The sequence below is a fragment of the Thamnophis elegans genome, chromosome 4 (assembly GCF_009769535.1).
Source record: "Thamnophis elegans isolate rThaEle1 chromosome 4, rThaEle1.pri, whole genome shotgun sequence".
Taxonomy (NCBI): Eukaryota; Metazoa; Chordata; class Lepidosauria; order Squamata; family Colubridae; genus Thamnophis; species Thamnophis elegans.
Window position 1 is genome coordinate 127,343,744 of NC_045544.1, and position 24,334 is coordinate 127,368,077.

A 24,334-nucleotide genomic window follows, 5' to 3' on the forward strand; every position below is an offset into this window, starting at 1 on the left:
ATCTTTTATTTAGAAGCTCCCTTGTTTTTCTATGTGAGCATCATTAGGAAGTCTCACCTGTCTCCCTGGATAGAATAGAATAGAATAGAATAGAATAACAGAGTTGGAAGGGACCTTGGTGGTCTTTTAGTCCAAACCCCTGCTTAGGTAGGAAACCCTATACCATTTCAGACAAATGGTTATCCAACATCTTCTTAAAAACTTCCAATGTTGGAGCATTCAGTGTTGGAGGCAAGTTGTTCTACTGATTAATTGTTCTAACCGTCATGAAATATCTCCTCAGTTCTAAGTTGCTTCTCTCCTTGATTAGTTTCCACCCATTGCTTCTTGTTCTACCCTCAGGTGCCTTGGAGAATAGCTTGACTCCCTCTTCTTTCTTTCCAATATCTCAGCCCCTGAGATATTGGAACACTGCTAACATGTCTCCCCTGATCCTTCTTTTCATTAAACTAGACATACCCAGTTCCTGCAACCATTCTTCATATGTTTTGGCCTCCAGTCCCCTAATCATCTTTGTTGCTCTTCTCTGCACTTTTTTTTAGAGTCTCCACATCTTTTTTACATCGTGGCGACCAAAACTGAATGCAGCATTCCATGTGTGGCCTTACCAAAGCATTATAAAATGGTATTAACACTTCACGTGATCTTGATTCTATCCCTCTGTTTATGCAGCCTAGTGTTGACTTTTTTGGCAGCTGCTGTGCACGGCTGGCTCATATTTAAATGGTTGTCCACTAGGATTCCAAGATCCCTCTCACAGTTACTACTATTGAGCAAGGTACCACACATACGGTACTTGTGCATTTTGTTTTCCTTGCCTAAATGTAGAACCTTACTCTTTTCACCATTGAATTTCATTTTATTAGATAGCGCCCAAAGTTCAAGTCTGTCAAGATCCTTCTATATCTTAAGCCTGTCTTTGGAGTGTTGGCTATTCCTGCCAGTTTGGTGTCATCTGCATATTTGATGAGTTCCCCATTTATCCCCACATCCAGATCATTGATGAAGATGTTGAAGTGTACTGGGCCTAAAACAGCCTTGGGGTACTCCACTGCATACTTCCCTCCATGTAGATGCAGTTCCAGTGAGGACTACACGTTGAGTGCGGTTGGTCAGCCAAGATGATACTGTAGAATGCTTTCCAATCCATATCTTGATGGAGAAGAGAAACTTTGGGAACTGGATTTGGGAGCATGGAACCGATGGCTCATCGAATTAAGTTGTTTTGTTTTGTCAAGCTCTTTTGTTTCTTGGTCACCGTCTACTCAAATGAAGCATCTACACAAAAGGCCTGCCTAGGGGGTGTCTGAATCTCTTGAACCATAAAGGTGGGAAAATAAATATCACGGCTAGGAATAAAAATCATCCATCAAAGAGCTCGGTAGCGCCTGACAATGAGAGAGGTGTGAATCCCTCCTAAAAATAAATGTAAAAATGTCAGGTGCTACAGCTTTCTATAATGCACAGTGAAGCATGCCATAAAAATTACTTTGTCTCTCTTTTCCTGACATGCTTGGGTTAAGATTTTTTTTCTCTCTCTCCCTCTTCTGGATGGGGGTATTCACTCTTGCGGCTTGGCTTTTAAGAGGTGAAAGGAAAATTCGTTTCATTTCCAGAAGGCCTGAGACTAGCACTGTGCCTGAATGTGCGTGTGTGCTTTAATGGAAGCCGAAATTGGCCTTTAAATCGGCATTCAATTTAGCTTATTCACCGTTCAGATTGAGAAAATGGATATTTACTTGGCAGCTACCTACTTATTTTTTTCTTTAGAATAAAAAGTCAATTGGCCCGTGTTTGGCAAGGGGGCAGGATCTGGCAGCTCCATGATCGAGTAGCTAAATGGGCATGGGGAAATTTGGCCTGCTAATGATGGAGAGTTTAGGTGGGAACTTGACTTATTTGTGAGTCGGCCTAGATGGAATTTGTCTTACTGTGATTCCAATGGTAAGGTGTAGTGGGAAATTTAACTGGTGGTGATACAGAGGCTAAATAAAATTCGGCTTACCTGTGACTCAGACACAAGATCGAAAGGAGGAATTAGGTTTATTAATGATTCATAGAATAAATCCTTCCCACTGTGCCATCTTGAGATGTCATGTTAGCCTTAGACTTTCAACGTTCCCCTGAATGTCACTCTGCAGGAATATAGTTTAATAATGCATAGATAAAGGTCCCTTGTTCACTTCTTATAATTTCCAAGTAAACTTATCTTAGAAGCAAAGCTAATAGACACTTCCCTTTTCCTGTTGTTGTTTGTAGAGCAGTGTTTCTCAACCTTGGCAACTTGAAGATGTCCGGACTTCAACTCCCAGAATTACCCAGCCAGCGAATGCATTCGCTGGCTGGGGAATTCTGGGAGTTGAAGTCCGGACATCTTCAAGTTGCCAAGGTTGAGAAACACTGTTGTAGAGAATCTTTTCAGCGGCAATAGAAAACACTATGTAAAATTGATACGGTCTGGAGGACTAGAACTCAGAAATAGACCATTTTTTTCTTGTTTTTTTTTCCTTTCAGGAAAAGGCATATATCTATAGTGGCTCAATGGCTATGACTCTGAGCTTGTCGATCAGAAAGGTCAACAGTTCGGCGGTTCGAATCCCTAGCGCCGTGTAATGGAGTGAGCTCCCATTACTTGTCCCAGCTTCTGCCAACCTAGCTGTTCAAAAGCATGTAAAAATGAAAGTAGAAAAATAGGGACCACCTTTGGTGGGAAAGTAACAGTGTTCTGTGCCTCTTCTGCGTTTAGTCATGCCGGACACATGACTATCGAGATGTCTTTGGACAGTGCTGGCTCTTTGGCTTTGAAACGGAGATAAGCACTGCCCCCTAGAGTCGGGAATGACTAGCACATATGTGCGAGAGGGAACCTTTACCTTATAAGGGAAGAGCATTGGATTCTTCTGATAAGTGTGCCTTCCTTAAAGTTTTACTTTTAAATGTTAAAGTGCATTTCCATTTTTATTCTTGAGCCGTTTCCAAATCAGAGGTGAATTTCTGCTGTTTCATCCTGGATCAGGCAAACCGGTAGTGGTGGCAACAGGAGGTTCCGCCCACCTACCCGGACACTTCTGCGCATACGCAGAAGCATCACGAGCGCAAATCAGTAGTAAAAAAAAAAATGGAAACCCACCATTGTTCCAAATGTAACAATAGCTCGATTCTTGTCTGGAACGGTATAGGGTTTCCTGCCTAGGTAGAGGATTGGACTAGAAGACCTCCAAGGTCCCTTCCAACTCTGGTATTGTATTGTATTGTATTGTATTGTATTGTATTAGCAATAGCAATAGCAATAGCAATAGCAATAGCAATAGCAATAGCAGTTAGATTTATATACCGCTTCATAGGGCTTTCAGCCCTCTCTAAGCGGTTTACAGAGTCAGCATATTGCCCCCAACAACAATCCGGGTCCTCATTTTACCCACCTCGGAAGGATGGAAGGCTGAGTCAACCCTGAGCCGGTGAGATTTGAACAGCCGAACTGCAGAACTGCAGTCAGCTGAAGTAGCCTGCGGTGCTGCATTTAACCACTGAGCCACCTCGGCTCTAACCCTAATGTTAGGGTTTATGAAAAGCTCTGTCAGATTAGATCAAGAATGAATTCTGTGTACAATATTTACAGTGATACTGCTTGTTCCATTTCATGAGAAACTAAATAGTAATTATCGCTTGCATTTGTTTTTAGCTTATTCAAAAATTCTGAATAAAATATATTAAAATTAAAAAAGAAAGAAATAAAGACCATACATACCTGGTCAGCATCTGAAGGCAGGACACGAAGTAATAGGTGGAAGATCATTAAAGAGAAAATCCAATCTAGAACTAAGGAGAAACTTCCCAACAGTGAGAACAATTAATCAGTGGGATGGCTTTTCTTCAGAAGTTGTGGGTTCTCCATCACTGGAAGTTTTCAGGAAGAGATTGGACAGTCATTTATCTGGAAAGGTATAGGATCTCGTGTTTGAGCAGGAGGGTGGATTAGAAGACCTTCAAGGTCCCTTCCAACAGTATTCTATCTTCAATATTCTGTTCATTCATTTAAAAGATGGGTAGACTAGTATCTCTTTCCTTCCTTTTTGGATGCACTAGCAGTACAGCCAGGATACGTTGATGGTGATTTTCTATATCTGTTGATGTGTTTCAAGGCAAGATGGAAATCATAGCTTCTAACGTCTCCTTTCAAGACTCTTTTTTTAAAAATTATTTTATTGAATAAACATTAAAAACATTGGACATGGAGCGACCTTTCTGGCTTTGTCATTTTATTTTAACATAACAACAAATACAGTTTCTACTTATCGTACATAGCTACGTTAAACTTATTAACATATCCTTGATCCTCCTTTATATATTTATCTGTTCTGACCCCCCTCATTCCACACCAAAGCACACTCCGAGCCAGAGATAAATTACAGCATTTAATTAACAGACAAACAGGTCCAGACAAACAGGTCCAAACAGGCAGCAACTCAACACAGACAAGCTTGGGCAGCAATAAACACAGATAAGGCTTGGCAGCAATCCAGCCTGCCAAGCTCATACAAAGTTCTCTGACATTCGATTCTGTGTTGACTTCTGCAAAGAGGGGCGTGTGCACAAGTAGCCTTTTTATAGTCTGGAGAGGAGCCTAATGACCACCAGCTGAGTGTAATTACCTCCTGTAATTGCGTAATTGTTCCTGACGCTTGGGAGTAGCTCCATTTTTGATTTCTAGTGTCAGTCAGTCCATTTCTGCACAGATCACATTTTTCTTTATGACTTCTTCGGTGGGGGGCATCTCAAAATTTTTCCAGTTTTGCACGTACACCAATCTTGCTGTGGTTATCACATGCAGCATTAAATATGTCACTCCTTTACTATATTTTTTCTTTTATTATTCCTAATAGGAACAGTTCTGGTTTTAAATCTATCAAGACTGACTCTTGTGTGTCTCTTCCTTGTTTTTTTCTTCTTCTAGGTCTGTCAAAATCCTTGGGGCTTATTGAAGGCTACGGTGGTCGTGGCAAAGGTGGCTTGCCTGCCACTCTTTCTCCAGAGGAGGAAGAAAAAGCCAAGGGACCCCACGAAAAATATGGATACAATTCCTATCTCAGTGAGAAAATATCGTTGGACCGCACCATACCAGATTATCGTCCAACTAAGTAAGTAAGCCCCCCCTCTCCTGCTCTCATCATGGGGAACTGACAGCTGGGATAGGAACTGGATATAAGTATTACAAATCAGTAAAGTAACTGAAGAGAGTCACATCTGCTTTGTGGCTTCCCAATCTAGTGCATTTTTGGAAAATCCACATTAGTAGTAGTTAGTCTCTATAGCTATGAAGCTGGACCTAAAGCACGCATACCCAAAGTGGCATGCGAAACCATGATGCCCAGCATGTGCGGCCTTGCCTTTTTGCCTTCCGGGCTTCTGGCATGCATGCACATGCAACAATCAGCTGTTCTTTGTGTGCACGGCAGTGCTGAAAACCGGTGTTTACATGCGTCCCGGCCAACTGAATATTGTGTACACATGAATGACAGAACCCAGAAGTTTGGCTTTTCTGGAGTGTGATCCCTCTGTGCACGCAGCAGTGCTGAAAGCTGGTCTGTGCATGCATGCCAGCCAGCTAATAATTGGATGTGCATGTGCGCTAGAACCCGGGAAGTCGGCCCCGATGAGCGAGCATGCACATGACGTTTTCGCACAATCTTTTCGGCACTCAGTGCTAAAAAGGTTTGCCATCACTGATCTATAGCAATGGGCACAAAGGCATGACAGTCCCAGATAACATCCAAAATTAAATCAGAGTCCAAGGCAAAGCATTGCTCAAAGTTCCAATTTAATAAGAGAGACATGTTGGAACATTTGGGGAAACCTGAATCTGAAAGCTTCCCGTTTTTCCTCACCCAGTTGAAAGTTCAAGATCTTGTCTCCCACACCCATAATTCCATCACATGGCCCAATCTTCCACTGTCATGCTGGCAGTCCCACCCATCCAGTTCCAGTCAGGTGCAGAGTTGCAAAGACAAAGGATGATCTTGGCTTTCTAGAAAGTATTTTGTTATGGCTACATAGCATCTCACTCCATACAATCCCCCCTCCCATTTCCCCACTACAGAAACAGCATAGTAGATAGAAGTGTGGCAGGACAAAGATCCGAAAACGAACCCTGGTTGCAGGCCTGACACAAAGATCATTAGATGCAGAAGGAGCATCCGCAGCTTCTTGGTGTGGCTTTTGGTAGTTCAGAAGCTTCTCTCAAAGTGAAACAGGGTAAAGGCTCCTGAAGGAAGTGTCTACTGGGTCTCAGAAAAACCGGTTGAGATGTCCTTGGAGAGCCCCAGTCTCAACAACCTATCCAAGGATGTCAAACAGTCTTACCAGTGGATCTTAACGTTGCTGATTGATCAAGAGAAGTACTTTGCTCCAGGCATCTAAATACTTCATCTTAGCATAACAACATGGGCCTTGAATCACAATTTCTTTCCTTCAAAAGTGGGAAAAGAAGAAATTTTGTCTAACCTCATGAATGTTTTAAAATGACACCGGCAGCCTCTCTTCTCCTTCAAGCTGAGTCTTGAGTGGCTGTCATTCTGGTCTTTTTTTTCCCCTTTTCCCTGTGTCGATCATCTCCCCAAAGGTGAGATTAATGCACAGGCACATCTCATTGTTTGAATCGGTGCTGTGCTTAACAGCCGATCTCATCCTTTCAGTTTCAAGCGTTCATAACATGAGTACCATTGGTAACGCATCCGAAATGGCATCCGTTGTGTGTGTGAGGATTGGGAGAATGTGAAGGTTTTTGTGAGGGGGGGGGGGAATATCAATTGGAAAGTTGCAGGTAATAAGGCCGAGGAGTGAACTTGCAGGCCTCACTGAACCAAAGTTTTAAGCTAACATAATTGCAAAATGTACCAGATGTATTTCAAATGTGCTAAATGGATTTTGTGCTGCTTTTTTCTGCAAAGTTTGTACTTGTATGGATATATTTAGAGCAGGAAGAATGAGATGGTGGGAAATGAGGACCTAAAAGTAACAAGGGTCTGAGAACTTCAAATGTACATGGGTGTATGTGGAGACTATCTGTTGGTAAGACAGAACAGGGTAGTAAGTTGTGAAATGTATACAGAAAAGTATAAAAAGAATGTCTTGGGAAGAGTTCAGGGCCACTGGCCATAGCTAATCCTTGCTGGATTCAGCTATGTCAATAGACCTTATTGCAATACATTGTTAATATACCGTATTTTTCGGAGTATAAGATGCATTTTTTCCCTCAAAAAAGAGGCTAAAAATCTGGGTGCGTCTTATACACTGAATGCAGCATTTGTTGCCTCCCCAAACCCCGCCCCCTTCACCAAAATGGCCATCCATAACCTTTAGGACAGTGGTTCTCAACATGTGGGCCGGGACCCCTTTGGGGATCGAACAACCCTTTCACAGGAGTCGCCTAAGACCATTGGAAAACACATATTTTTGAAAAAATATGGAAAACATAAAATAATCTTATGGTTGGGGTCACCACAACATGAGGAACTGTATTAAAGGGTAGCGACATTAGGAAGGTTGAGACCCACTGCTTTAGGAGGTTAGCATGTTTATAGAGTGCTCCTGGGGGCTGGGGAGGGCAGAAATGAGTGAAAAATGCGCCATTTTCTGCTCAATTTTGCCTCCCCTAGCCCCCAGGAGCACTCTATAAGCCTCCTAAGGGCAATGCATGCCCGTTTTTGTCAAAAATGGGCCTGTTTTCATGAAAAATGGGCCATTTTTTGCTCATTTTTGCCACCCTTGGAGCACTCTACAAGCCTCCTAAAGGCTATGCATGCCCTTTTTTTAAAAAAAATGGGCCCGTTCTCATGAAAAACGGGCTGTTTTGGGGAGGTCTACAGAGTGCAAAAACTGTTTTTTAAAAAACTCTTTAAAATCTTGGTGTGTCTTATACTCCGGTGCGTCTTATACTCCAAAAAATACAGTAAGTAATGTTATGTTGGCTAGTCATGTTCCAAATTCCTCATGAAACAATCAACCTCTGATCTGAAAGTAAGAGTTATTGTTTGTGATTGTTTGTGGTTTCCCTTTGTTTTTTATCGGGATATTTTTATGACAGTTTGTAAAAAATAAAATGATAACGTAGTTTGTAAAATAGACATGTAAAGCAACGCCCGTTGGAGACTCCAAAGCAATCCTCAGACAATTGTGGGCGATTAGGAATCACGGTATATATGAACAGATTATGGGGAAAGTGAGTCATGAACTGGTAGGAGGGAAGGAAATGCAGTGAAATTCCCTAGGAAAGGGCATAACTGCCTAACTTGAAAAATAATCCATTTCATCACCGGTCCTGCTTATACTGTAGCAGGTGCATCTCTGCTTTGGAGACAGATGTTTGAAGCAAATGGGTCTTTGAGTTTTGATTGTTCTAGGTGGGTAGTATGGCACACAACTGTTTCGGTGTAATTGGCCTGGTGGTTGATATGCAGGGATATTTATCTGTCTCAAAGTCTCCCTCTCCACTTTATTTTATCCCTTTTCGGATATGCATCTCATCTCTACATTCTGGGAAGGCCTCTGTGTTGATTCCAGCCGTGTGTGGGATGCACATTCTGCTCTGATGCAGCTGGCATATATTGAATTGGCAATTTCAATATAGTGGGAAGACATGAATGGCTTTTCTTTCATCGAGAAGGAAATAGGTTGAAATAGGTTTTCAAATAGGAAAGCGAGCAGTTGTACAGCAATGCAATTTATCACAGGGAGACTGAATTATGTGGGGAAGGTAACTTTATATAACGAAAACAAATATGAAGGATATTACAAAATAGTTGCTTGATAGCATGGTGGGTAGTATATTAGGGGACTGGAGGCTAAAACATATGAAGAACGATTGCAGGAACTGGGTATGTCTAGTTTAATGAAAAGAAGGACTAGGGGAGACATGATAGCAGTCTTCCGATATCTCAGGGGTTGCCACAAAGAAGAGGGAGTCAAGCTATTCTCCAAAGCACTTGAGGGCAGGACAAGAAGAAGCAATGGGTGGAAACTAATCAAGGAGAGAAGCAACTTAGAACTAAGGAGAAATTTCCTGACAATTAGAACAATTAATCAGTGGAACAGCTTGCCTCCAGAAGTTTTGAATGCTCCAACATTGGAGTTTTTAAGAAGATATTGGACACCCATTTGTGTGAAATGGTACAGGATTTCCTGCCTAAGCAGGGGGTTGGACCTCCTGGTCCCTTCCAACTATTCTATTCTATTCTATTCTATTCCATCCTATTCTATCCTATCCTATCCTATATAAATTTAATTAATAAATACTACAAAGTAGTAAATGATTTAGATCTGGGTTTTCTTCTAAACACATTTTTACTTATTTGTATTCTGCCTTTATTATTTTTACAAATAAATACAGTGGAAGAAAAACGTATCCAACACACCTTTCATATTTTCCACATGTGAAGCAATATTCATTTTTTCCTAATCAAACCCTCTTGCCTTGTTCGCATATGCTGCTCAGTCTCTGATGTTCACAATGTGATGTGTCCAAAATGTGAACCAAAGATTAAAGCTAGACTGAGTAACTGATGTACTGATTTTGCACCAAACTCTTTATACTCTTTCCAGAATTTTCACATCTTTTTTATTTTGTAATGACCAGAACTGGATGTAGTATTCCAAGTGTGGTCTTACTAAGGCTTTGTGAAGCAGCACTAAAACTTCATGTGATCTTGATTCTATCCCTCTATTAATGCAGCCTAGGGTTTCATTGACCTTTTTTTGGCTACTGCCACAAACTGTTGGCTCATATTTATCTTAGAATGAAAGAGAAGAACCAAGAGCAAGATAGATGGACCCAAATGCAGCTGCAATGGCTGCACTTTTGGGGAACCTTAAGGGCCACTTTCGAGACACATCATCCTAGAGAAAGTCTATCTAGTTGTTCTGACCCAGTCTTAGAAGAAGCAAGAAACAGACTCCTTGTTACAAAAAACCTCTCTTTATTCACCTCTTGTGAATTAATTGCATTCACCCACCGAAAAGTCCAGGCAATAGTCCTTCAAGAAGTTAACTGCGGTAACAGACCTTATCAGATCCTTGCAATAATTTCAAGGTCGTGAGCTCCCAGCTGAAAGGCTGCAGATTAAGTTCTGGCAAGCAATCTTTGTGGCATGAAACACAATGAGCAAAATCTTCAGAAATATGAACTGTTGTCTCCCATGACACCACTCCCTTTTCCTTCTATTTATTCCCTAGCCAGGGAAGGGCCATTCAGTATCCACATGTGCTTTGCTTCCTGAATTGACCCCTTGTCCTCCATTGCTCACCTCTTCTAACTACTCTGCACATATGTGCATCTGGAACAGGCCCCAGCTGTTCTTCCTCCTCACTCATATCAAGCTCCAAAGGCAGTTGCCTCTCCGGTGGCTAGGAAATGTCGGATGGCCCTGGCTCTATCTCTACATCTGATACAGAGCATCCATTGGAGCCTTCCCCAGACTCCAGAACTGGTCCACATTCCTCCCCAACCTCCTCATTGTCTAGAGTTTGATGTCAGCTCTGCTGGCAGCTGGTGGGCCACAACACTAGTCACTAAGGATCTACACGTGTAAGATTGAGATTGGCTTTGCAACATTTCGGCGAGGTCTCACTCGCCATCTTCAGGCTGGGTTTTGGGCTTAAAGCGTGGTCGGAGCTGCCATCTTTCTATATAACTTGGATGGGGTGTGTGGAGTGCTGGCGTTGTTTCAGTAAGTGGAATGATTGGTTGTGTGGTTGTATCATGATTGGTAGATTGGTGCTGATTGGTGCTGGCTGTATGTCCGTTGTTGTTTTGTGTTGTAGGCCTGGGTGGTGGGTGGGGCTTGTTTGTCGACTAGGGCTGGTTTCCAGATGTCTGGTAGGTGGGAGGTATCGTCATATTTATTCATGTTGTGGGGGTGTTTCTCTATTTCGATAGCTTCCATAATTATTCTCTTGTTGAAGTGTTCAGTTTTGGAGATTAACCTGGTTCCTTCAAAATTAATTTCATGTCCTGTAGCTTTAAGGTGCTAGAAAAGGAAGGAAGTTTTTTCTTTTTTCTTATGTATAATACTCAGATGCCATAGATAGATAGATAGATAGATAGATAGATAGATAGATAGATAGATGGATGGATGGATGGATGGATGGATGGATGGATGGATGGATGGATGGATGGATGGATGGATGATGGATGGATGGATGATAGATAGATATACATATACATACCTACATACCTACATACATACTATATCTATCTATATCTATATCTATATCTATATCTATATCTATATCTATATCTATATCTATATCTATATCTATATCTATATCTATATCTATATCTATATCTATATCTATATCTATATCTATATCTATATCTATATCTATATCTATATATCTATATCTATATCTATAGACAGAGTCTTACTTTTTTTTGACCTCCAAAATAAGCGCTTGGCCTTATTTTCAGGAAGGTCCTATTATTTTTAGGGTGCAGGAGGCGGTGAGCATGGTCACCTCATGGCTGCTGCTGTGTGGCAATATTTTGGGGGAGGGCTTATTTTCTGTGGGGAGGGCTAATTTTAGCGTATGCATCCAAAAGCCCGATTGGGATTATTATCCGTGGAGGTCTTATTTTCATGGAAACAGGGTATGTACGTACATACGTACGTACGTACGTACGTACATACATACATACATACATACATACATACATACATACATACATACATACTGTATATATCTGTCGTGGTACCTGAGTATCTTTCAAGACTTTTACAACTGAAGTATTAGTCTGCAACCTCTTTCTTGATTGCAGGTTTAGTGATGATAGCGGATTCCTCCCAAAGCAAAACCTATCCATCATTTCAAGATCTTCATTATGAGTTCTAGTTGCTGTCCCTGTTGTTATAAATTTGATCTTCCTTATATTTAATCACAGTCACTCTTTTTGCTGTGCTCCTTGACTTCCATTATTAGAGTTTGCAGATCATTTGTATTTTCAGCTACCAAAGTAGTGTCATCAGCATAACACAGAATATTGATGGTTTTTTTCCTCCATCATTTATTAAAAAAAACATGTCCCACTTCTTCCAACCCAGGCTCCCACGGTGTATATTCAGCATATACGCTACATAAATATAGATTAGCCTTGATTTATGACCGTAGTAGAACTTGCCCATTATGGCCATATGTTGTCATCATCATCACCATTGTTCAGTGACCCCATAATCCCTTGCAGGGTGGAGCCTGGGCAGCTGAATGGAGCTAGCAAAGTGTTTACTGCCCTTCCTGTTGCCAATGCAGAGTTTTTTCAGCAGATATATTCTCAGTGTGCCCAGAGAGAGAAATATCTGCCTCTACCTAGGATTGAACTCACAGCCTCCCAATTGTGAGGCGAGAGATCCACCTCTAGGCCACAGCACTACTCCCCTATGGCCATATGTTGTGATGGTTGTAAAACCGATGACCTATCCAATTTTACTATCTTTTTTTTTGTGGTGGCTGTTAAAGAAATGCCATGTTAAGTGAACCAATGGGTGTTCATTATGGGTGTTGTTTTGCTGAAAACTAGAAGAAAACTGTTTTTTTCTGGCAAAACAGTTGCAAAACACAGTCACATGATTGTGGGATGCTACAAACAACTGTAAATGTAGCCTGGTTGCCAAGCACCCAAGGTTCAGTCAACAGAATTCAGGAGGGGTTGAAGTTGGACCATCTGTGCTGCAATCTGACAGCTCTGATTGTTTGTACCTGACGACACATAGGCAAGATGGTGGCTGCAACATCATTGAGCCACAGTGACACAGTGGTTAGAATGCAGTACTGCAGGCTACCTCTGCTGACTTCTGGCTGCCTGCAATTTGGCAGTTCAAATCTCACCAGGCTCAAGGTTGACTCAGCTTTCCATCCTTCTGAGGTTTAGGTTTAGGCTTGTTGGATTTATATGCCGCCTTTCTCCCAAGGACTCAGGGTGGCGTACAACATAAAAGAAAACACATATTACAAAAATTAAAAGGGACATTAAATAAAGTATCAAAAAAAAAAACCAATTGATATTTACAATAAAAATTTAAAAATTAAATTAAAATTAAGAACCAAATTAATCCTATATTTTATTCTATTCAGGCCAGACTGGCTTGTTGGAAAAGCCAACTTTTTAGGGTGCGTCGGAAGGACCAGAGGTCAGGGATAATACGAAGCTCCGGGGGCAGCTCATTCCAGAGGGAAGGCGCTCCCACAGAGAAGGCTCTTCCCCTGGGGGTCGCTAGCCGACACTGACTGGCCAACGGCACCCTGAGGAGGCCAACTCTGTGGGACCACACTGGACGGTGGGAGGTGGGTAAAATGAGGACCCAGATTGCTGGGGGCAATAGGCTGACTGTAAACTGCTTAAAGAGGGCTGTAAAAGCACTGTGAAGTGGTGTATAAGTCAAAGTGCTATTGCTATCAAATCACAAGCGTGGAGTTTGGATAGGGATTTTGTGCACTCATCTTGCCTTTCTTTTGTATCTTCTTTGTAAATACCCCTGGTTCTCACACCATGCTGAATCCAGTTAAACCTACTCTAGCCTGATAGGGGAACACACTTAAGGATTTTTCCCCTGCTGCCATTTGCGTCTTTCCCACCTCTGCCTGTCGTCAACATTTTCTGTAGCCTCAACTTGAATAACACTCTTTATCAAAATCTGTTCATAAACGCAGTCTTTTCCATCTTGAAGCTTCATGTTGTGGCCTGCCAGTGGCCAGAGGAGCTGGCAGCAGATTCGGACAGTGAAGAGGTTGGGAGAGAGGAACATGGGCAAGTCCTGGAGTCTGGGGAAGGCTCTGATGGGGGCTCTGTGTCGGAGGCAGAGAGGGAGCCAGTGCCGTATGCCAATTATCAGCTGCCTTCAGAGTCACACATCAGTGAGGCAGAGGGACAGCTGGCACCTGTTCCCAGTGTGCACATGCGCAGAGTTGCCAGACAAAGGGAATAGCTAAAGAACAGGGATTGACTTGGGAGTAAAGCAACAGGTGGACGATGAATGGCCCCTCCCAGAGGAAATAAAAGAGGCGCGAAAGGGGAGTGGAGTTTGCAGGAGACAATTAGTTCGCTTAATTGGTTTGTGAGACTCCTTGCCAGGTTTTGCAGATATCGGCCTATCAGCTCTCCAAGCCAGATAAGGTCTGTGATTGTAAATCTTTCCTTGAAAGACTTTGCTGGATGTGAATGAGTAGAATTCACAGTAAATTAATAAAAGGGGACCAGCAGTTTGCTACATGTTCTTGGGAAGCCTTGGTCAGAACACTTCATCTGACATCACTGTTCAAGTTGGAGGCATTCCAGGGGTGGGGGAGGGGTGAAATTTAAAAAGTCAACCTAGCAGTTGCAATTCCAAGATTAAACCACCCACCCTTTCCTCTTTTTTTTTAACATCTTGCATTTTGCACATACAATATTCATTAACATTTTGCGCATGCAATATTCATTAAAGAAAAGACAGGATTTTGTACAGTGGCAATCATAATTTTGACTTGTCTTTTACCCCCCCCCCCCCTTTCTCCTACAGGAGTCTCTGGAGGGAGCAAAAGTCTCTAGCACACTTAATAGTTTATTTTCTTTCCAATCTATTCGTTTGGCTCTCTTTTGCTGTCCACCTTCAGAATGCCAGTTTTTGCTATTTGGCAAAAAGCAACTAGGATTTCTGATTGTGGATTTTATGGAAGCAGAAGACAACAGCAATGACAACAATTAACTGAAGTGCTTTAGCTTCTGATTAAAATGGAGACAAGTCAAAGGAATTTAATCTAATGGGGTTTTGGATCGCTGAATTAGCAGGGGATCCAGAATTACTTTCAGTAATGGGCACACTAGGCAATTCACAAACAGATTCAAGACTTTTAAAAATGTATTTCTTCATTTGTATCCTGCCTTTATTATTTTTACAAATAACTCAAGCAGTGGTGAAATTCAAAAATTTTCCCTACTGGTTCTGTGAGCGTGGCTTTGGCGTGGCTTGGTTGTCATATGGCTGGGTGGGTGTGGCTTAGTGGTCATGTGACCGGGTGGACGTGGCTGCACAACTGACTCACACACAATGTAAAAGCAGCCAGACTTCACACAAAATGGCCCCTGCAACAAGCAGGAACCTCACAGAGTCACAGAGAGCTCAAAAACCAACTATCACACTTTACACAAAAATAACACAAAAGCTGCACAACTGACTGACACACAATGTAAAAGCGGCTGGACTTCACACAAAATGGCCCCTACAACAAGCAGGAACCTCACAGATAATCAGACACAGCTAGTTGTCATACAGTTGATCGTTGGAACTTTTTTTTTACTTTTTAAAGCATTTTTTTACTACCAGTTCAGGTGAACGGTAGCATTTCATCCCTGAACTCAAGGCTGTGAGCATACCTAACCCACCTTCCTCCCCCTATTTTTCCCCACAACATGATGTGGGTTACGTTGAGAGAGAGAGAGAGTTGACTGGCCCAAAGTTACCTAGGTGGTTTCCATAGGTAAGGCAGGACTTGAACTCACTGTCTACCAGATCTACCGAGAAAACTGCATCCAATTCTGGCTGCTCATATTTAGTCATATGACCAACATTTACAACATTTTCTTTCCTAAAACCAACATTTATTTCCAGGTTTTAGCAAAAATGCCCCATAGCAAAGAATAGATTCATTAATGACTGTTGTATACTGAAAGAAAGTCCTCGCAGTTACGAAGGACAGCTCGGTAGCAGCCAGGCGCGTCTTAGCCAATCAGACGCGCCTGTCAGTTGCCGAGCTGCTGGTATATAAAGGCAGGCTCTTCCAACTGTCAACTGATTCTTCAACTGGCAGCCGAACATACCAGTCTACCTGGAACTGCTTCGCTGCTTCTTCTCCACAGACTACCGGTCTAATCTTTGTTACAATTGTTTCTACCGTGCTCACAGCCGGTCTTCCTTAGATAATTTGTTAATAGTTACTGTTATATTAAATTGGTTACAGCGTTACCGAACCAGAGCCTCTGTCTTCATTCTTAAGTTACAATAATGACCATGGTTTTCACTTAATGATGTCAAACCTAAAAATTATGGCAATTAATTTAACAACTGCCAAAAAAAAATATTACCATGTCAGTCCTGTGAAGATATGTTTTATGACCATTATGACTTATGATTATATTGGAAAGGTCCCATTATGGTCATACGTTTTATGACCATTATGACTTATACAGGGGTGGGATTCAGCCAGTTCGGACCGATTCGAGCCAACCCGATGTTAATTTTAATCTGGTTTGCTGAACTGGTAGTTGCAAGGAATGGCTGACCCCGCCCACCCACCCCGTCCTTCCCAGGAGTCTCCAAGCAGCCTGCACAGATGCTTTATAGAGCCAAGGTGGCGCAGTGGTTAGAGTGCAGTACTGCAGGCCACTTCAGCTGACTGCTATCTGCAGTTCAGCGGTTCAAATCTCACCGGCTCAAGGTTGACTCAGCCTTCCATCCTTCCGAGGTGGGTGAAATGAGGACCCAGACTGTGGGGGCGATATGCTGACTCTGTAAACTGCTTAGAGAGGGCTGAAAGCCCTATTAAGCGGTATATAAGTCTAACTGCTATTGCTATTGCTCTGGGAGGGAGGAAAACGGACCTCCTGGAAGTTCCAGAAGTTTGGAAATGGGCCTGTTTCTAGCCTCTGGAGTCAGGATGTGGCTATTTTCGCCCTCCTGGAGGCTCAAAGAAAGCCTCCAGAGCCTGGGGAGGGTGAAAACATCCCCCCTCATTGTGATGCAGGAAGCCGACTAGGCCACGCCTCCACGTCCATACCCACCCAGCAACTGGGCAGAGAATTGGTTGCTAAAATTTTTCAATCCCACCACTGAACTTATTATTATAGTGGACAGGCTCCATTATGGTCATGTCAAGGACTATCTCTACCAGTGGTGGGATTCAAATAATTTAACAACCGGTTCTCTGCCCTAATGACCAGCTGGGTAGGCGTGGCTTGGTGGTCATGTGACTGTGTGGGCGTGGCCAACTCAACATCACTTAGGTCGATGGGCGCTTCGCCTGAGCTGTTACAATGTAATGAGGGTTAACCGGAGAGGCAGTTTCTGTAAGTAGAGCAATACAGATCAGGCTAGAAACAACACCAGAATGTTTCCTTCCTGCCTTCTTTACACTGTTAGCCCTGTAAAGTGGGAAAAAACAAAAGGATATTTCTTTCAACAGCCAGTTCTCTAGCCTGCTTAGAAAGTTAGCAACCAGTTCTCCCGAATAGTTGCGAACTGGCTGAATCCCATCACTGATCTCTACTTTACTACTAGTACTATATAGCAGCTGCTTTCAGATATCTGAAGGGTGTCTATGTATAAAGTCAAGAAATGTCATCCAGATTGAGTTCCCGTAAAGCGAATCAAAGATTGGTCAAACTAAGCTCTTGGCCCACCTGTTTTCTTGGCTCCCCACCTCACTTTGGAGAAAGTAGACCGTGTGCAACAGTCGAAGGCCAAGTACAAGCCTTGGCCTAAAAAAGTTGTGTTCTTCTGGTCGTGCTATTTTACTACTCATGGGGAAATAAATTAATAATGCCCAGCATAAACAGTGAAATCCCCTCCGCTTTACGTCTGCTGGATCAAAGATTTCTACGAACAGGTATTTTCAGAAAGGACCGTATTTGCTCAGCCAGAAGGTTGCTTGCCTAGTGCTTCATAAATTAGGCATAAACTGACTTCCTATTGATAAATCTCTTTGAAGGACTGCAGATGTAAAAAAAAAAAAAAAAAAAAAAAGGAAGCAAAGCACAAAGGGGGAAAAAAATACGCACCTAAATCAAAGCTTGTTGTTCTTTCGAAAGTTTGGGGGAGCAGAAGGGAGGAGCGGAATTCATGCAGCTTGCAAGATCTCCCCTGTCTTTGTCTCTCTGCTGTGGGTAATACCTTCTCCGAAGTCCCACATAATCACATGCAGCTCAATTAATTTTCTGCTTGATCGTAGGGTTTGTTTCAAAGGGATCTAATCAAGCATTCTTCAACTAATCTGCTCTAATCAGGGCAATAACTTATACTCTCAGGGGGAATTGGAAGATTGAAAAAGGTCATTTTCTACCGAGTAAGAGAAACCAAAGGCTTGTGCAAGGGTGACTGTTCGTTTTCTGAGTTTGTGGGTTGGTTTCTGAACGTTTTGTTACCAGGTTAGGTGACATCTTTAGTGGAGTTTAGGGGATGTCGGTGTCAGTGTTCTTTTCTTTATAAGGGCTTTGTGTGGCTAGTAGGTCTTACAATGGATTGTGTGTGGGTGTGTCAAGTGAGGGTCTTGGGATGGGTCTTGGGATGGGTCAGGTGTGCATCTTCCATGAGTCTTGTGATGGGTCTTGTGATAGGGAGGTTAAAATAGAATAGAATAGAATAGAATAGAATAGAATAGCAGAATTGGAGGTCTTCTAGTCCAACCCCCTGATCAGGCAGGAAACCCTACACCACTTCAGACAGATGGTTATCCAACATCTTCTTAAAAACTTCCAGTGTTGGAGCATTCACAACTTCTGGAGGCAAGCTGTTCCACTGATTAATTGTTCTAACTGTCAGGAAATTCCTCCTTAGTTCTAGGTTGCTTCTCTCCTTCATTAGTTTCCACCCATTGCTTCTAGACTTACCCTCAGGTGCTTTTGGAGAATAGTTTGACTCCCTCTTCTTTGTGGCAACCCCTGAGATATTGGAACACTGCTATCATGTCTCCCCTGGTCCTTCTTTTCATTAAACTAGACATCCCCAGTCCCTGCAACCGTTCTTCATTTTTTTCACATCAGGTGAGGGTCATTGGGAGGTGAAGTGGTGGTTGTGGGGGTGGTGGTTTGCATGACTTGGTGGAGGGTTGGTGTCGTCTCTGGTTGGCTGTGAGGTTGATTTGGATTCTGAGGGTTTTGTAGGCTGGTTGTAGGCCAATGTGTCTGTTGGTAGAATTGGTTGTGGAGTGCCGGGCTTCGATGAACTCACAAGCATGACGGGTGGTAGAGTAGCCAATGATTGTTGTGTTTCTCCAATCAAACTGGTGCTGTTTGGTGTTGGTGTGGGTAGAGATTAAGGATTTGGGATTGTGGCATTACCTACCTTGCCAACATCCTGAAACAGGTTGCGAGGTGCGCAGTGGTTAAATGCAGCACTGCAGGCTACTTCAGCTGACTGCAGTTCTGCAGTTCGGCTGTTCAAATCTCACCGGCTCAGGGTTGACTCAGCCTTCCATCCTTCCGAGGTGGGTAAAATGAGGACCCGGATTGTTGTTGGGGGCAAAATGCTGACTCTGTAAACCGCTTAGAGAGGGCTGAAAGCCCTATGAAGCACTATATGTCTAACTGCTATTGCTATTGCTACATTCAGAAACCAACCCACAAGTTTGGAGAACAAAGCTTCACCTTCATCCTACACCTGAGCTACATATATATTCACCACTATTTCTTGTTCTGTGTGTTTTATTTGTTGCCGAGTTTGGGCATTTTCTGATGCTAAGGCATGCTTCTATGGGAGACAATGTTGTGAAGTGGAAAATATTTCTCTAGAAAAGTGCTCTACAACTGTCCCAAAGGTGGTTTTTAAGGAGGCAACTGGACTTTCTTCTTGTTGTTTTTGAAGACGCTTCATTTCTCATCCAAGAAGCTTGTGATAGGATAGTGGGGAATGGAAAGATTACTACTTCCATTGAATGCTCTACAGCTGTGAGTTGTTTTCCTTCCCCCCTCCCCTTTTTCCCTTTTTTTCTCCATTTTCCTATAGAAAAGTTTTTCCAATTGCTGAAAGCCAATTGAATGTTGAATGTTGAATGTTTATTTTATTTATATGCCGCCCTTTCCCCCCCCCCAAGGGGACTCAGGGCGGCTCACAACTCAACCAAGGGAGGGGGATACAGACAAAAATTAAAGCAACACGCAACAATACATAATTTAAAACACACAACAGTCATACCATTCGAGACGGGGGCAACAGTTCTTTAGCCCCAGGCCTGTTGGAACAGCCAGGTTTTAAAGGCTTTGCAGAAGGCCTGGAGGGTGGTAAGGGTTCGAATCTCCACAGGGAGTTCGTTCCAGAGGGTCGGAGCGGCCACAGAGAAGGCCCTCCTCTGGGTAGTCGCCAGTCAACACTGGCCGGCGGATGGAATTCGGAGGAGGCCTAATCTGTGGGATCTAATCAGTCTAGAGGAGGTAATTAACATAATGGCTGAAATCTCCAGTTTTGGAAAATCTATGGAGGGGCACATCGTTTCACTTGAACTTTGACTGAAAACATTCCTTCAAAATGAATCAGTAAAGTGAAATACAGCCACACCTTCCTTTGATTCAATGGAAAGTAGCAGCTGCTTCATTTGGTTCCCCACTGCAACAGAGCCTCAGCACATGTGTAGATGTTTCCCTGTTATTGAAGCAAAGAGGTTGATTGAGGTGGGCCACAGGTTTGACATCTGTACTGATAGAAAAGAATGTGTGTAGTTCAGGATTGAACTGTGAGGTCCCTGGTGCTCTTTGAGCTCGATTGTTTTCTTGCAGATGTTTCATTAACAAACTAGAACATTATCAGATGTAAGTATAGATCATATGTTAGAGGGCTCTTTAAAAGAATTTCTTAAAATTATTTTGCAACTTGCATAGAGAGGTTTTGTTACTGAGTGAATGATGAGCTGAAATAAGTTATCTGTTAGGAGCCATCTGGAGACTATTAACAGTTTCCACTTGGGGCCAATTGGTTTTTTCCATGGGACCTGTCCAGGGTCCTGAAACATCTCTCTCTGATCATTCTTGCTATACAATCTTCTATCTATCTATCTATCTATCTATCTATCTATCTATCTATCTATCTATCTATCTATCTATCTATCATCTATCTATCTATCTATCTATCTATCTATCTATCTATCTATATCTATCATCATCTATCTATCTATCTATCTATCTATCTATCTATCTATCATCTACCTACCTACCTACCTACCTACCTATCATCTATCTATCATCTATCTACCTACCTACCTACCTACCTACCTACCTACCTACCTACCTACCTATCTATCTATCTATCTATCTATCTATCTATCTATCTATCTATCTATCTATCTATCATCTATCATCATCTATCTATCTATCTATCTATCTATCTATCTATCTATCTATCTATCTATCTATCTATCTATCATCTATCATCTATCTATCTATCTATCTATCTATCTATCTATCTATCTATCTATCTATCTATCTATCTATCTATCATCTATCATCATCTATCTATCTATCTATCTATCTATCTATCTATCTATCTATCTATCTATCTATCTATCTATCTATCTATCAAAGGAAAATACCACTCATTCATCACAAATCTCTAGAACTGTAAAGCTTACAAACTTGAAATTTGTTCCTATGTTTCTGTTGTTGTTACAGTACATTAGGAGACATGGTGGCTCATTGGCTAAGTTGCTGAACCTGTCAATCAGAAGGTCAGCAGTTAAGCGGTTCAAATCCCTAGTGCTGCATAGCAGGGTGAGCTCCCATTATTTGTCCCAACTTCTTCCAACCTAGCAGTTCGGAAGCATGTAAAAATGCAAGTAGAATAATAGGGGCCACCTTTGGTGGGAAGGTAACAGCGTGCCTTCGACATTGATTCATGTTGGCCAGATGACCACGAGATGTCTCTTCAGCTTAGAAATGGAGATGAGCACCACCCCTAGAACCGGAAACAACTAACATGCATGTGTGGGGGAACCTTTACCTTTACCTTACAGTACATTGTATCATAACCCAACAAAACAGCAAAACATGCAAAATGGATTAAGGTGCCCTCTCCTCTTCCATCTCTAACCAGACTTAGGAAGAATGAAGGCAACTCATTAGGTCTTTCACTCAAATAATTAAGTATGCCAACTGCGGAGTCTTTGGTGCTCTCTGACCTTGGTGGTTTTCTTGATCAGTGCTAGTAAGAAGTGGGTTTGCTTTCATTTTATATACTAGCGACTTGCCTTGTCAGTGTTATAGGAGTGGTGTTGGTGGTTCCTTGATTGGACTGTTGTTTACTCTTAGCTAGTTTGGCAGTTCCAATTCTACCACTGTGATCAGTAATACATTCAACATTTGATGATGTTAACCCTTAGTCAAATCCCAGAAGTAAAGATTTATTATTATTATTATTATTATTATTATTATTATTATTATTATTATTATTATTGTTCATTAGGCTAGAGGTCTGTAGAGATTCTCAGTCATCCAAGTCATGGTTGTCTCAAAGATGCTTTTTCAGGAGGCAACTGGACTTTCTTGTTTTTTTCTTTTGAAGACATTTCACTTCTCATCCAAGAAGCTTCTTCAGCTCTGACAGGATAGAGAGGAATGGAAGGATTTATATTCCTTGGAGACAGCTGGTCATTTGCATCCTTTTAGAGGGTCATTGAGGCCACTTGGAGGTTGATCTGTGTCCTCAGGTTCATCTGAGTAGTACTCCTGGTTCCTGTAATCTGCATTTTTTTTCTCTGGAAATCCATTCCTGCTCCCATACCATTCAAAGGGTGTTCATCCCAAATTGTAGGGCTAAAAGTCTGTAGAGATTCTCAGTCATCCAGGTCAAGGTTGTCCCAAAGGTGCTTTTTCAGGAGGCAACTGGACTTTCTTGTTTTTTTTTCTTTGAAGATGTAAAAGGATGCAAATGACCAGCTGTCTGCAAGGAATATAAATCCTTCCATTCCCCACTATCCTGTCAGAGCTGAAGCAGCTTCTTGGATGAGAAGTGAAACGTCTTCAAAAAGTAAAACAAGAAAATCCAGTTGCCTCCTGAAAAAGCACCTCTGGGACTAATAGGCTAGAATTTTTATGTACATTTGTATCCTGCATTTGGTTTTGAATTATGGGTATTTTTGCTTCTAATGAGGGATTAATAGATTATGAGTTGGAAATGGGTGCCCATTCTAGGGTGATAGACACCATTCATTCCATTATAGCTCTTAATCTAACATGCAAGATTGGAACATAGGAAGGGGGCTTCTACTTAGTTGCTTATAAAATTTATATTTTGATAACAGCATGCTGTGGGAATCCATGCTATTTGGTTATTTTAGGGGTTGTTTTTTGAATAACGTGGTATTATATGTTATGTGAACATATATTAAGGTACTTCAGAATTGCTCAGTCTAAGGCTTGTTGTTGTTAGTTGTGAAGTCGTGTCCGACCCCTGGCGACCCCATGGACAATGTTCCTCCAGGCCTTCCTGTCCTCTACCATTCCCTGGAGTCCATTTAAGCTCACGCCTATTGCATCGATGATTCCATCCAGCCACTTCATTCTCTGTCATTCTCTTCTTTTTTTGCCCTCAATCTTTCCCAGCATGAGGCTCTTCTGCAGTGAGTCCTTCCTTCTCATTAGGTGGCCAAAGTACTTGAGTTTCCTCTTCATGCTCTGGCCTTCTAAAGGGTAGTCAGGGTTGATCTCCTCTAGGACTGACTTGTTTGTTCACCTTGCAATCCAAGGGTCGTGCAAGAGTCTTCTTCAGCACCATAGTTCAAAGGCTTCAAATCTTTGATGCTCAGCCTTTCTTATGGTCCAACTTTCAGGCTAAGGCTAGGCAACCTATATTTTCCACCATGCAGACTGCAAGTTCTGTTTCTCGGGCTTTCCCCATTTAACCACAACTGTCATCAATCACTTTCAATTTCACCATTTTAAAGTGAAAACTACAGAAAAACTATACCTAAAGAATTGATTGCTAGTTTATGCTGCTAACCTATATTCGTATGACAGTTCTAGATCATGTCTCTGATGGGCAGTTCCAGGTAGAATTTTTTTTCCCTGCTTATAATCTTTTGCTTTTCTACCCAGAGGACAAAACAAGCTTCTAGTCTTCATGTTCTAAAGAGAAATGCCAGAATTAAGTGGGTGGCTGAGCTCTAAACTACTGACCTTGATTGGAATCTTGATGTTGTCAGTTCTAACTTAAATTGGGCCTTTCCCAATTTTACATGAGATGTGGGAATTGAACTATTAAATATTTGAGAGACTGCCATAAAGAAAAGGGGGTCAACTTATTCTCCAAAACAATTGAAAGCAGAACAAGAAGCAATGGATGGAAACTAACAAGGAGAAAAGCAATCTAGAACTAAGGAGAAATTTCCTGAGAGTTAGAACAATTAACTATTGGAATGGCTTGCTTTCAGAAGTTGTGAATGTTCCATCACTGGAGTCCCAATGATGCTTTTTCAAGAGGCAACTGGACTTTCTAGTTTTTCTTTGAAGACATTTCACTTCTTAGCCAAGAAACTTCTTGGCTGAGAAGTGAAACGTTTCAAAGAAAGACTAGAAAGTCCAGTTGCCTCTTGAAAAAGCATCATTGGGACAACC

The 24,334-nt window shown here is 42.0% G+C and overlaps 1 protein-coding gene across 1 annotated transcript in view; it reads left to right on the forward strand.

Annotated features, from left to right (window-relative positions):
- The window catches only part of GALNT17 (polypeptide N-acetylgalactosaminyltransferase 17), a 387,132-nt gene that overhangs the window by 152,272 nt on the left and 210,526 nt on the right, over positions 1–24,334 (forward strand). Inside the window, exon 2 of the mRNA XM_032216602.1 lies at positions 4,955–5,138. Within this exon, the coding sequence (XP_032072493.1) occupies positions 4,955–5,138 (184 nt within the window). The remainder of the gene's footprint in view (positions 1–4,954; positions 5,139–24,334) is intronic.